General features: G+C 54.2%; 1 protein-coding gene across 2 annotated transcripts in view; it reads right to left on the bottom strand.

The window, feature by feature from the left end:
* Positions 1-8,606: 8,606 nt before the first annotated feature.
* The window catches only part of TTC7A (tetratricopeptide repeat domain 7A), a 127,277-nt gene continuing 122,864 nt past the window's right edge, over positions 8,607-13,019 (bottom strand). Inside the window, exon 20 of one of the 2 annotated variants that reach the window (XM_006880896.1) lies at positions 8,607-8,829. In XM_006880896.1, the coding sequence (XP_006880958.1) occupies positions 8,608-8,829 (222 nt within the window). In that variant the 3' untranslated portion in view covers position 8,607. The remainder of the gene's footprint in view (positions 8,830-13,019) is intronic. The other variant, XM_006880897.1, reaches the window with a different exon arrangement.

Raw genomic sequence — 13,019 nt, 5'->3', positions numbered from 1 at the left:
AGTTTGCTGGAATGGAGTGGCTTGGGAGTGGGCAGGATGGGTCACATATGGGACTTGAGACTTAAGGCCTGTGATTGCCCGTGTCCCTTTCTGAAGGTTCCAGAGCTCAAAGCTCCAGCATCATAACGAAGGCTCGTCAAGGAAAATGGACGTTAGAGAGCAGCCCTGACCCAACTGAGCCAGAGGGATGCTGGGAAACACACCCCCTCCTGGGCCGAGCTTGGCAGCCGGGCTGTGTGACACCCAGAGTCCAGCCTTAAATCCCTGTGTCCCCTGTGCAGTCATTCAGCAGCCTGACGTCACGACTGCCAACTGCTGCTGTAACAAATCCCCACAAAGCTAATGCCTTAAAATAGCATGAATTTCTTTTAAACATTCTAGAAATCAGAGCTGGAAGCAGGAGTGGCATCCACTTCCTAAACAACATGCCTCCGGAAACTCTATGAACCTTGATAAATGTCGATAGTTGTAGAGGGGTTTCAGGCCTTTGGTTCAGGGGTCGCTATGAGTCACGTTCGACTCAAAGGCAACCAAGCACCACAGAGTTCAGAAGTGAGGAGACTGGACTGGAGTCAAGTTTTCAGGAAGGGTCCTTTAGAGCCACTCTAGGGGAGGACCCTTGTCCAGCGTCTGGAAGAGCTCTGCTCGTGACCCCTTCCTCATACCACTCCACACATTTCTTCTAAGACTCTGGTCCCCGTCTCCCCTTCGGAGGCCTCCTGTGAGTACACCCGCTTGACTTGTTTACGCCTAGTTACTGGTTTTGCATGAGTGCAGTTAAGTGATCTGGAATTCCATTCCATCTCTGTTAGTCAAAGGCCTTTGCAGGGCAAATTCAACATAAGTAGACATATTTTCAATATTCTCTGACTTCAGCCATGACCCACCTGATAGCAATAATATCCCCACCGCTAAGGCCTCTTCGAAACGCAGCTTCAACTTGTGGCAGTTGTGTTCTAGCCATTTTTGGATAATCTTCAGTAAGATTGTACTTGCATGTGAAATGAGCACTATTGTCCAATAATTTCCACATTGTGTTGGGTTACACTTTCTGGAGAATTGGAGGAAATACAGATATCTTCCAGTCAGGTGGTCGGGTGGACGTCTGTCACATTTCTTAGCACAGATGGTGAACGCGTCCAGGGCTACCAGGTAGACCCAAACAATCAATGCCTTTGAGTTGTGGTGCTGGAGAAGCTTACTGAATATCCCATGGGTTGCGAAAAGAACAAGCAAATCCGGGAGAAAATGCCACCAAAGTGCTTCTTAGAGGCAAGGATGCTTGGGGTATGTTGTTAGGAAGGGCCAGGCCTTGGAGAAGGGCATCAGGCTTGGAAGGGTGGAGGGCCAGTGACACAGGAAGACCCCAGCAAGACAGACTGACACCGCGACTTGTCACAGTGGAGTCAAGCACATCATAGATGACGGGGACGGCACAGGACGGGGTGGGCTCGGAGCTGCTCTTCCCAGGGTTACTAGGAGTTGTATTTGCCTCAGTGGCATCTGACAACATTCCATAAATCTCTTACTGTTGGGTAGATTCCAAATCCTAGCGACCCTAACGGATATAGAATTGCCCGTAAGATTTCTAAGGCTGTGATGGTGGCTTACTGGTAAGGAATTTTGGTACCAGAGCAGGGTACATGGTTTGAACCCACATCCACCCACTGCTCTGCAGGAGAAAGGACGACAGTCTCCTCCCAGCTGTCCCGCGGGAGAAGGATGGGCAGTCTCCTCCCGTGCGATTAACTGCCTCTGAAAACCCGCCTGAGGGTCAGCTATGGGTTGGTTCTGACCCGATGGTCAACAACATCTTAAATAGCCTGGGGGGAAAAAAAGAAAAGGTATGGACAATTGTGTTCAATGACTTCACGTGCCTGCCTGTTACTGAAGGTTCTAATAGTGCAGCTGCTTATTTATCTTTTAATTGAGGTTTTTTTAAAATTTTATTATTTTTTGTGCATGTACCGTTAAATCAGATCTGACTGGTACAGGAGGAAATTGTCCCTCCTTCTCCGGCAGAGCATCTGGTGGATTTGAACCGTGTACCTTTGGGATTGCAGTACAGCTTCTTGCCACTAGGCCACCAGAACTCCCCTAAATTGAGGTTTTAATGAAAGTTTATAGAGAACTTGGATTTCCACTCATCCATTGTTGCACAGTTTCCTTTCCCCCAGTTTGCTTTTCTCTTTGAAAAGGAAAAAAAAATTATTTCATAGTTATACAATCCCCCACCCTCACCCAGTCCACTTTACTATGCAGCTCTTATTCCGGACTCTTGACATGTAAATAACACCTAATCATATATCCTATTTAAACAGTTATCTTCCTCATCTGTTTCAATGTAGTGTTCATTATTTATCCTCACTTTTCTTAGTTTTCCCCAAACCTGATGTCAGTCCTATTTTACAATAGTAGCATCATGCTGTATTTGTCTTTTTGTGATTGAGATATTCCACTCAGTATAATGTCCTCCAGGGTCACTCATCTTGTGTAATATTTCACGAGTTCCTTATCTTTCAGTGCTGCATAGTATTCCATTGCATGAATACACAATTTAGTCGTTTGTGGTTGTTTCCAACTCTTTGCTCTTGCGAACAAAGCTGCAGTAGACATGGGTGTGCATGTATCTGCTTGGGTGGCAGTTGCAGCTGCTTGTTTCTAAAAGCATTTAGTCTGTTCTGTCCGTGCTGTGTGCCGTCGACCGGACGCTAACCCCAGGTGACGCTCCAACAGGTCTGCAGGGGACCCGTCAGTTCTTGGTTGAAGGCCTGAGACCAGCTCCTGCATGCAGGGTCAGAGTGGAGCAGAGCATCACAGACTACACACCGACAGGAACTGAGCTAGAAGGGGTGCGGGGCTCAGGAGCCCCGTTCTGTGTGTATTTCTTAACAGCCCCGAAACTCATCAGGCAAGTTTCTTTTTGCTTAAAGACAGGTTACTGTTTCTAGGGAGGAACAGCAGGGAATTGTATTCTGGTTTTATCTTTATGTGAACACTTGTTGACATTAGCAAATCATCTCTGGATTCTTTCACTCACTGTCAGTTTGCTGATAGGTCATGAGAACATTTGCTGACATTTGTCAGGGTTCTCACTGGGTGGACGTTTCCTGCTTTTTACTGTACAGCAGCTTCCACGCGCATTGGCTACTGGGGGGACTTCTAGCCCCTTGAGTGACCTCAGTTTAAGAAACCTCCTCTGTGCCTGGCTCCTGCCAGAGGGGTGTGTGCAAGCCACTGCGTGTCCTTCCTGTCTGCCAAAGCAGAGGCCCAGGCCTCCGGTCAGTGAAGGGGGGAGGTGGTCTGGGGGCCAGCTGACCCTGTGCACCTCCCTGCAGGGAGCTGCGTGGTGCAGGTTACAACGGGGTGCAATTAGGGACTGAACTGCTTCTCCCCAAAACACATGCTGAATCCTAACCCCTGTACCTGTGGTGAGGTGCCCCCCGTAGCACAGTGATTACATGTTTGGCTGATGGTTCAAACCCACCGAAGGAGAAGGATGTGGCCATTTCCCTAAAGATGGTGACATCAGCTCTCCTGGCAGTGGGTTTGGTTCTTGGCTTGTGGTCAGAATCCTCTTTGGAAATGGGGACTCTTCGTTAGTATCCAAGCGTGGCCTTCGTGTAGGATGTGTTTTGAGTTGATAGTAAGAGGAGCAGATTAAGCAAACAGCCAGAAAGGTAGATGCTGCCCCGTGTGAGGACCAAGATGAACAGGGGCCAAGACAGAGAGGCCTTGCCGAGAGCTGGCCCCTGGATTCCCCTGGAAATGCTCTCGTTACAGGCGCACCGGGTGCCTAGGACAGTGCCACTGGGTCCCTGCTGGCCCGGGAGGGCGGGTCCTGCCCCCTCACACTGAGAGCTGCACAGGGTGTGTATCTGCAGGGTGGGGGGCGGCGCTGGCTGCGCAGGCGGGGATCTCGGTTCGCGCTGTAAAGCAGGTAACTCCTAGCGGAGTTGAAAGGGGTGATGTGGAAAAGGTGGACCTGTTAGATCAGTCAGCCCCTTACAAACAATGGGATCCCGTGGGTATGTTGGATCTGTTGTCACCTCTACTTCAGGACAGGCTTCCACATGGGGGTGTCCATCACCAGGTGGAGTTGAGGACAGGGATTCCTGGGGAGGTTTCCATCAGGTGCTGGAGACAAGCCTCCCCATGGAGGTATCTAAAGTGTGGTGGTGAGGACAGCCATTCCCACAGAGGTGCTGTCATGAGGAGGTGAGGGAAGGTGTCCCACATGGAACCACCTATCATGAGGGTGAGGACAGGCGTCCCCCTTGGAGGACTATCAGGAGGTGGTGAAGAGCGGTGTCCCGTTGGAGGTACCTGTCATCAAGTGAAGCATCCACATGGAAGTATCTAGCACCAGGGGATGGTGAGGACAGGCATCTACACGGAAGTCTCTGTCATGAGGTGGTAAGCACAGGCAACTACATGTAGGTATCTGTCACCAGGTGCTGGAGGGGAGAGGCATCCCCATGCAGGTGTCTGTCATGAGGTGGAGAGAGACACGATCACGTGGTGAGAACTCTTCGTCGAGGTATCGATCAGAAGGTGATGGTATGCACAGTATTGACATGCAGGCATCTACCATCAGGTGGTGGTGAGGACAGGCGTCAGCCTAGAGGTATAGTGGACAGTGTGGACAGGCGTCCGCGCGGATGGTGTATCATGGGGTGGTGAGGAGGCTCCACATACAGGTATCCATCATCAGGTGATGGTGAGGACAGTCATCGTCATGTAGGTACCCATTTTGAGGTGGTGAGACAGGTGTGCACGCAGAGGTATCTATCACCATGTGATGGCGAGGGCAGGTGTCCATATGGAGGTTTCTGTCATGAAGTGTTGAGGTCAGATGCCCACATCAGGTGTCTATCGTAAGGTTGTGAGGAGGAGAGGCATCCACGTGGAGGTGCCTCTCATCAGGTTAAGGTAAGGACAGGAGTCCACATGGAGTTATCGTGTGGCGGTGAGGACAGGCATCCCCATGGCAGCATCATCAGGTGATGGTGAGGAAAGCATCTACACAGATGTGTCTGTCACTAGGTGTTAAGGACAGCGTCCACGGAGGCATCTTCCTGAGGTGGTGAGGGTTTGTGTCTCCACGGAGGTATCTCTCAGTCCACTGAGGTATCTACCATGAAGTGGTAGTTTATCTTTCATCAAGTTGCCATGAGGCCAGGCGTTCAGTTGGAGGTCTCTACCATCAGGTGGTGGTGAGGACAGGTGTCCACTCAAAGGTATCTGTCACAAGGAGGTGAAGACGGCATCTAGTTGGACATACCATCAGGTGATGGTGAGGACAGGTGACCCCATGGAGGTATCTAACATAGGTGATGAGGACAGCTGTCCATTTGGAGTATATCTCATGAGAGGATGCAGAGGACAGGTGTCCATGTGGATGTACAGAGCATCAGGTGGTGGTGACAGGTGTCCCCAGGGAGGTATCTATATAATGAAGTCTTGACGATGTGTTGCCCATGGAGGTGTCTATCCTCAGGTCAGGAGGACAAGCATCCTTATATCATGAGGTGGTGATGACAGGTGTGTGGTGATATCTATCATCAGGTGATGGTGAGGACAAGCATCTCCATGCAGGTATTTAAGGTGGTGAGAAGATGCGTCCCCATGGAATTGTCTATCAGGAGAGGCCAGGTGTCTACATGGAGGTGTCTGTCATCAGAGGATGAGGAGGACAGGCGTCTCCATGCAGGTCTCTCTCCTGAGGTGGTGAGGACAGGCGTCCCTGTTGAAGTGTCTGACGTGAAGAGGTGAGGACTGGCGTTGCCATGGAGACATCATGTGGGGGTGAGGACATGCATTTACACAGAGGGATCAGGTGGTGGTGGGGATGGCGTCCACACGGAGGTTTCTATCGTGAGTTGGTGAGAAGCATCTCCATGGAGATGTCTAACCTGAGGAGGTGAGGACAGGCATCTCCATGAAGGTATCTATCTTCAGGGGATGGGAAGAAGACAGGCAGCCCCACAGAGGTTTCTATCACATGGCGTGATGCCAAGCACCCCCATGGAGTATGGAGCAGTTTATCAGGTTATGGAGAAGAAAAGCATTCCCATGGATGTGTCTCTTACGGCGAGGACAGGTGCCAACAAGGAAGTGTCTATCAGGTGGGGAGGACACGTGTCCCCCTGGAGCTATCTCGAGTCCATGAGGGTGAGGACAGGGGTGCTCACGGGCATCTTTCAGATGCACAGCGAGTAACTGATAAACCACGGCTTGGATCAGGTTTATGTGACTTAGGGAATTGGGTAATGCTACCTTTTTCATCAATATTGTCCCAGAAAACTGAGCCAGCCTGCGTTCTAGAGGGTTCCTCACGGGAGGCTGGATCCAAAGGAGGGGCTTGCAGCTTTGAGTGCGCGCCCAGTGACCTGTCAGTGTGTAAGAGAGAGACGGAACTTCTGTGCACACTATTTGTCATTTTTTCTTAATGCTTATTCTAAAACACGTGTTAAGGTTTTATAAATCGTAACCCCTAGAACCTGTAATCATAACCACAGTGGTTGACTGCTGGAGTGGATTTAGGTGCCCTCCTCCTGGAAATATTTAGAGCCATGGAAACGCCCTGGGCCAGGTGGACTCCATCCTGTAAGACTGATGCATTGGAATTCACTTAGTGGCTGTGGGTATGATTTTGGGGTATCTTTAGTCACTGTCTTTTGAGTTACTGACGAGATTAAACTAGTACATGAGCAAGCTGAGATGGGGGAGAGGGACCCCAAGGCAAAGCCCACCACCCAGGAACAGAAGCTGAAAAGAGACCAAGACATTTCCTCTGCTTAAAGCTAGCACCCTAAATCCGGGCACCTCGCCCCCTCACTGTGAGGAGATGCACTTTGGTTAATGAGGGCCATCTCCTTGCACCCTCTCTGGTGGGGGTGCTGAGGTACGGGCTCCTCCATGAAGGTGGCTGCTCTGACCCTTCTCTGGGTCTTGGCCTCACCCTGCTGTGTCCTGGAGGTGGCAGAGGGTTCAGGGCCACCAGGTTCTGGACACGCTGCAGGCTGGAATTGGCCCTGCGCCCCCAGACTTTAGTCCTTACCTCGCGTCACCACCCCTGCCTCAGTCATCTTCTCATTGGCCCCTCCATGCAGGACCCAGAGCTGTCCCAGGGCCATGGGTCAACAAAAACAGCAGGGACCCGCTTCCCTGTCAAGGTCTCTTTATTGATCCTGCAAAGATCCAGCCAACAGCTTGGCTGGGCACCCTGTGGATCCCCACAGGGAACGCCAGGGTCGACATGAATTCCGTGCCAGATTTCCAGGCACCCCAAGGAAAATCACCAGCATTTCTTTTTGTTTACACTTGTCCTGACAGAAGTCCAGAGTAATAATATAAGGAGCACATACATGTATCAGTTTCTATACTGTACACAGGGAGCAAGCCTGCAGCTGTGGGGACCGGCCTTAGGGTGTTTGTGCACCCCGGGGGCGGGGCTGGCCTGGAGCAGCTAGCAGGCGGTCCTGCCCTGTCTTTTCATGCTTTCTGTACCTAACTGAGCTTTTAAAACTAAACAAAGTGCATATTAGAAAGGAATTCCCTGATAGGTCTCCAGGAGCTCACTTTTTGGGGAGAACTCTAAGGACCTCCTTGGATATGCACAGGAGGGGCTGGGGTGCCTGCTCCCCCAGGATCCCTAATCCCAGCCCCGTGAGGCCTCAGGGACTAGTGGTGGTGGAAGCGTCCATGAGGACACCCACCTCTGCAGACGTCACCTGAGTGGGTCCAGCAGCCCAGAACCTGAGGGGCAGCACAGGGGGAGCTTGTGGAGTACTGGGGGCGGTGGAAGGAAAGGATTTAGGCTGGTGTTTAGAGGCCCCGGCCAGGCACAAGACCCAAAAGGCACTCGATGCCAGAAAAAGCATATTGTGCTCAACTGGCCACGGAAGGGAAGTGGGGCATCTCAGGGCATCACATGGTAACTCGAGTCTGGGAGAGGGACCCAAAAGATGTCCCTTCCGTGTCAGTACATTCTAGAAGCTGTAACTGGATGGGACCTGAGTAATCAAGAACCCTGGTCTATCAGCTGGGGTGTGTGTGGCACAGGGCATGGGTGGGGGTGAGGGCAGCAGGTCCCTGGCCAGGCCTTGGCTGGCCTCAGTCCAGTCACCAGACCCCAGCAAAGCCACTTTTGGGTTCAAGCCAGACTGTTTTCCCTGGCACCAAGGAAGAGGCAGGGAATTCTCGACGCAGAGCTGGGGGCCATCTTTGGTGTCAGCTGAGCTTGGGGACTATGGCTTGTGCCCAGCTGGGGACTTGATTGTCAGGAATGATGCAGGGAAGTTAGCCCAAATGAGTGTGAGCGGCCTGGCACACTGCAGGGGGAACCCGGGGGAGGGCCGGCCCCTGGTTCCTTCTGCGCCCAGAGAAGCCTCAGGGCTGAGTTCCAAGGAGATAAAGGATTTGCTTCTGATGCAAATATTTTCCACCCAGCCCAGGTGAGCGAGCACGCAGGCCCAGGAAGGAAAGTGGGGTGTGGGGCCTGCTGGAGAGGTGTTTCTCAGCAACCGACCCCTATAAGGGGCTTCTGTCCTCGCCACTGAGCTCCTGTGCTGTGTGTCTGTCCTTCCCATACTGCGCCGGTGGTCAGAGCTCCCGGGGGATGATGCAGAAGGGCACCACAGGGCTGCTGGCTTCCAGCTCCAGCGCAGTGAGGAAGCAGTCGACAGCAGCCTCGCTGTGGCCCTGGGCCTGCAGCACCTCGCCCAGGCCCTGCCAGGCCTCGTGGCAGGTGCTCTGCCGCTCCACGGCATCCCGGAGGACCTTCTGCGCCAGGCTCTGGTGGCCCAGCTGGCTCAGCATCAGGCCCTGCAGACCAAACACAGGGCGCAGTTAGGGTCAGGAAGGAGGGAAGGCAGCTGACTGTCCAGGCTCCACTCCGCCCCAGCTCTGCTCTGTCCACGGTGAAGCTGACCTTCCCACCTGCGGGCTGCTGTGTGGGTTCTGATCGGGCCATGTAGACAAGCATTCTACTCAGGAAATGGGCCATGAGTGACCTCAGTGCGCTTCATGCCGGGGTGCTGAAGGGGGTTCAGTGCATCGACGGGGCTGCCTGCCAGGGCTCTGGTGGCCCGGGGAGCAGGGGTGGCCCAGGTTCCTACTGGTTCCAGCCCTGATACTCAGAATTCACGTTTTAACAAGGTCCAGATGACCCCACCTGCTCCCAAGAGAGCGGCACCTCTGTTATCCGCTGTTAGATTCAGACACTATCTGGGGTGCAGCCAGCAGGGTGGAAGCGACAAATGTCACAAAAGGGGGTAGGAAATGAACCTGGCTTCCAGTCCTCCCACCCACGGTGGGCAGAGAGCAGGGGGAGTGAGGAAGAAGAGTCAGCTGGGGCTTGTGGATTTGCTGCCTCTCCTGTTGACACTGGCTGTTTAAGGGGGGGGATATTGAACATAGCAACCCTGGCCAATGTGACAGGGAGGGCCTGCTCAGTGCTGGGCGGCCGCCTACGGGTGGCCATGCACATATTTAGCTGAACCATTTTCCTCCCCACCCTCCCCAAGTCAGGCCCTCTGTTGCCATGGAGACCCACTGGGATGATGCACAAGTTGCTTTCCTAAGTCCTCCGAGAGCAGGCACACAACCAATTAAGTGAGAGGCTGTGCTTGGGCGGGCCCAAAGGACAGGGGCCAGCACTCAGGGGAGCAGGGGATCTAACCCCAGGATCATGACGATCAGGGGGTGACCTCCAGCACCTCAGGCTGGGTCAGGGTGCCAAGGACCAGGGAACAGTGCCTAGTCTGGCCAGCAGGGCACCAGCACAAGAGCGGGACCTGGGGGCCTGGTGGAGAGAGCCCACAGCGAGAGATGGGGAAGCACTGGCACCAGAGTGAACCCCAAACATCAGAGCTCTGTGGTTTGCCAGTGCTGACCGAGGGTGGCCGGGCCCAGGGCGAAGTACAAGGCCTGGACGCTGAGCTCTGGTTTGAAAGGACAAGCTGGAGAAGGGTGCGGGGTTGGTGAGGGGCAGGCATGTGCAGCCGGGTCACTGTGGGGAAACCGCCCGGGGCTCCAGCTCTGTGATGACAAGTGCACGGACCATCCTGTGGCCCCCAGTGATGACAACAGTCCCTCTCGTGGGGATATCAGACCTCCGACTGAAGGGAATATGGGTCATTCATGCTCCCCCAAGGGGGTGACGACCTCAGCCTGAAAGGCTGCGGCCCTGGCTGTAACCGATCTACGGACACCTGCCCCAGACACCACCCACTCCGGGCTCCCTGCTGCCCACAGGAGGTCTCCGAGGGGATCATCACTGCTCACCCTTCACCACCCACACCTGACTGCGCCCCACCACAGGGAACAGAGGGCCTGAATGGTGTTTATGGAATATAGGACCCTAGAATGCCCTGTTGCACTTCCTGGGTGTCAGGGAAGGAGCAGGTGACCCACCTGCCTGACCACTCCTGACAGGACAGAAGGTAGGGGTGGGTGTCAACCTTAGACACCAAGTCAGGCCTCCCCCAGGCTGAGCGTGGCAAAGCCTGAGTGCTGGGCCCCTCCACTGTGCAGACTCTGAGAACTTCCCTGTCAGGGTGGGAAGAGGCACCAAGAAGAATAGGGTCCTGCGGGCTGGGGACCGCCCTGGGAACCAGTCCCCATGCTGGGCCTGCTGTGGGCCAGGCTCAGAGCTCCTGTTTCTCAACTATTTATACGAGTTATTTTGGGAATTCTCTTTCTGACCTCAAGATGCATTCCTGGGATTCTCTAACAGCCTCTCCAGCTGGGAAGTGGGGAATCAGCTGGAACCTCTGGTCCCAGGGGCCCGTGGCTGGGGACCTGGGGCTGAGCCTGGGGTGTGGGGGGGCCCCCTCACCCCCGCCAGCCAGACACTCCCTGCGAGGGAGGCACAGGGCTCCAGCATCCGGAGCCTTGTCAGCCTCGCCTGTCCTACCCGACGGGGGACCAGACTCATAGGGGCCAAGATGACAACCTGCCCCCCCATCTCAGCTGGCCCCACGTCTACAAATAACCGCCAGCCTGCCTGAGACCTGGCTGAAAGGCCAAGCCTGTCCCCTCAGAGGAAAAGGCCCTGCTGGGGAGCAGTTCCCAAGCTTCCTTCTCTGACGAGGCAGCCCGGTGGGGCATATGGCGTACTGGACAAGGGGAAGGAGTCCAGGGCTGAGGGAGATCAGCGGTGCCACCATGATCTACGGCTGCTGTCGGTGCCATCGAGGCAGAACCGACTCGGCTCGTCCTGCGGCGGGTTTTCAAGGCTGTGATTGCACCGCCCCTTTCTCCCTTACACGCTCCACCTGGAGTCTATGTCCAGATTATAGAACTTCCGCTCTCGTCCTTGTCAGAGAGCTGCTGGTGGACGTCAGGGGCCCACACATCAGTCTAGTGACCAGAGCCAAGGTCCCTGAGTGTACCCGGAGGTCAGCGTGGGGTGCCATGCAATTTACTGTCTAAAAACCCACTGGAGGGTTCGCTGTGGTGCAGTTTCGACGGGACTGCACCCAACAACAACAGCCTAACTTCACCTGGCACTGAGCTTCCAGAAGCTTCTCTAATCCTTCCTCTTCCCTTTGTCCATCAGGGAATTCAGATTAAGCAGTCTGAGGAGGAATGAACAGGAGATTGCTCAATGAAGCAACCCGGCATTCCCCTGGAACTTTTCTGCCAACAAACAGCACTGCTTCTCCGGTCCTGCAGACAGGCCCGCGCACGGAGGGAGGCGCCTCTGAAAACCAAAGGCTCTTTTGCCACCTCTCAGGCCTTGACCAGAAGCCACTCCAGCCACACAACACATACACAACTGAAGGTGCCACTAACATCACGGTGGCCAAAAGGTCACCTTCTCAAGATCAAAGGGACAGCATCTGCCCAAGACAGGAAGGAGCAGGGGAGGAGGAAGAGTGGAAAGGGGAAACACTGGGAGGAGGTGGGTAAAGTGCTAATACGACCCCGGGAGGCGACCTAACGTGGGAGGGTCACCTGCAGAACCAGCTCTCCATACTAAGGTGGTCTGGTCCATTGTCATTTAACTCCTGTCACTATAGAAAAGCACCCTACCACTTCCCCCAGGGCTTCTCTGGAGCCTGGCTTACAAAGCTGTCCCGGTGGTGAAGGTCGCCTCTCTGGGGGCCGCCCTTTCTGCCACATCTTACCTACAGAATGTTTGGGAAATCAGTTTCCTCTGTCAACTTTCACTCAAATCACAATAAAACAATAACTTTTTTTGAAGGGAGACTTCTAGGTCCTTCCATTTCCTTAGGCTGCCGAGCCCTCTAAGATGCCAGACGCAGCTCTGACAGAGGGGCAGGGAGAAGCCCAGGACCCCTCTCCTCCATCAGCCAGGGGACTACAGAGCTGGCTGAGACCCGTGTCACGCGAGGGCCTGGCCTTCACAGCTTGTCTGTGGCCTCAGAGACCAACGCAGAGCTGAGAAGTCCCGAATCTCCTCCTCCTGATTCAGGCAACTCCCACTGAGCACCCCCCACCCCCAAAGCTAAGGTTACCCTAAGCTCACACCATGTCCACATCTCACCACCCTGTGGGTGATCTGCACATTCTGGTCTAGGACACAGCTGTGTACATGGGTGCTCCCTGAGGAGATCCTGGGCCCATCTTGGGATCCACACTTCAGAGAAAAACGACAAAAATAACCTCAATACTGTGCCATCGACACAGAATCCGTGACCTCATTCTAGCAGCAGCCCTGGTGCTCCCCGCTGCGGTCCTTGTTCACAGATGGGGACAGAGCTTGGTGGAACTTAGGCAAGTCAGATGCAAGTGCAGCTCAGGCAGGATTAGACGGTGCACACAGCCCTCAAACTCTGACATGGGCTCCAAACCCAATCCAGGCAGCTCAGGACAGTGGGTGGTCAGGGCCCTGCCCGGGCCGTGGACCCCACAGCAGATGACTATCACCCTCCAGCAACCCAAGTGAAGCCAGCCTGGTCCAAGGTGGACTAAGCTTCAGGGCACATGGTGACAGAAACTCCTCTGTGGATCTGTCAGCTCTCTGCTCTCATAAGCCCGCCCACCGT

Source organism: Elephantulus edwardii, unplaced genomic scaffold, assembly GCF_000299155.1.
Source record: "Elephantulus edwardii isolate Elephantulus edwardi_28Jun2011 unplaced genomic scaffold, EleEdw1.0 scaffold00011, whole genome shotgun sequence".
Lineage (NCBI taxonomy): Eukaryota > Metazoa > Chordata > Mammalia > Macroscelidea > Macroscelididae > Elephantulus > Elephantulus edwardii.
Note: the sequence above shows the minus strand (reverse complement) of the source record. Positions and strands in the feature narration are given on the sequence as shown.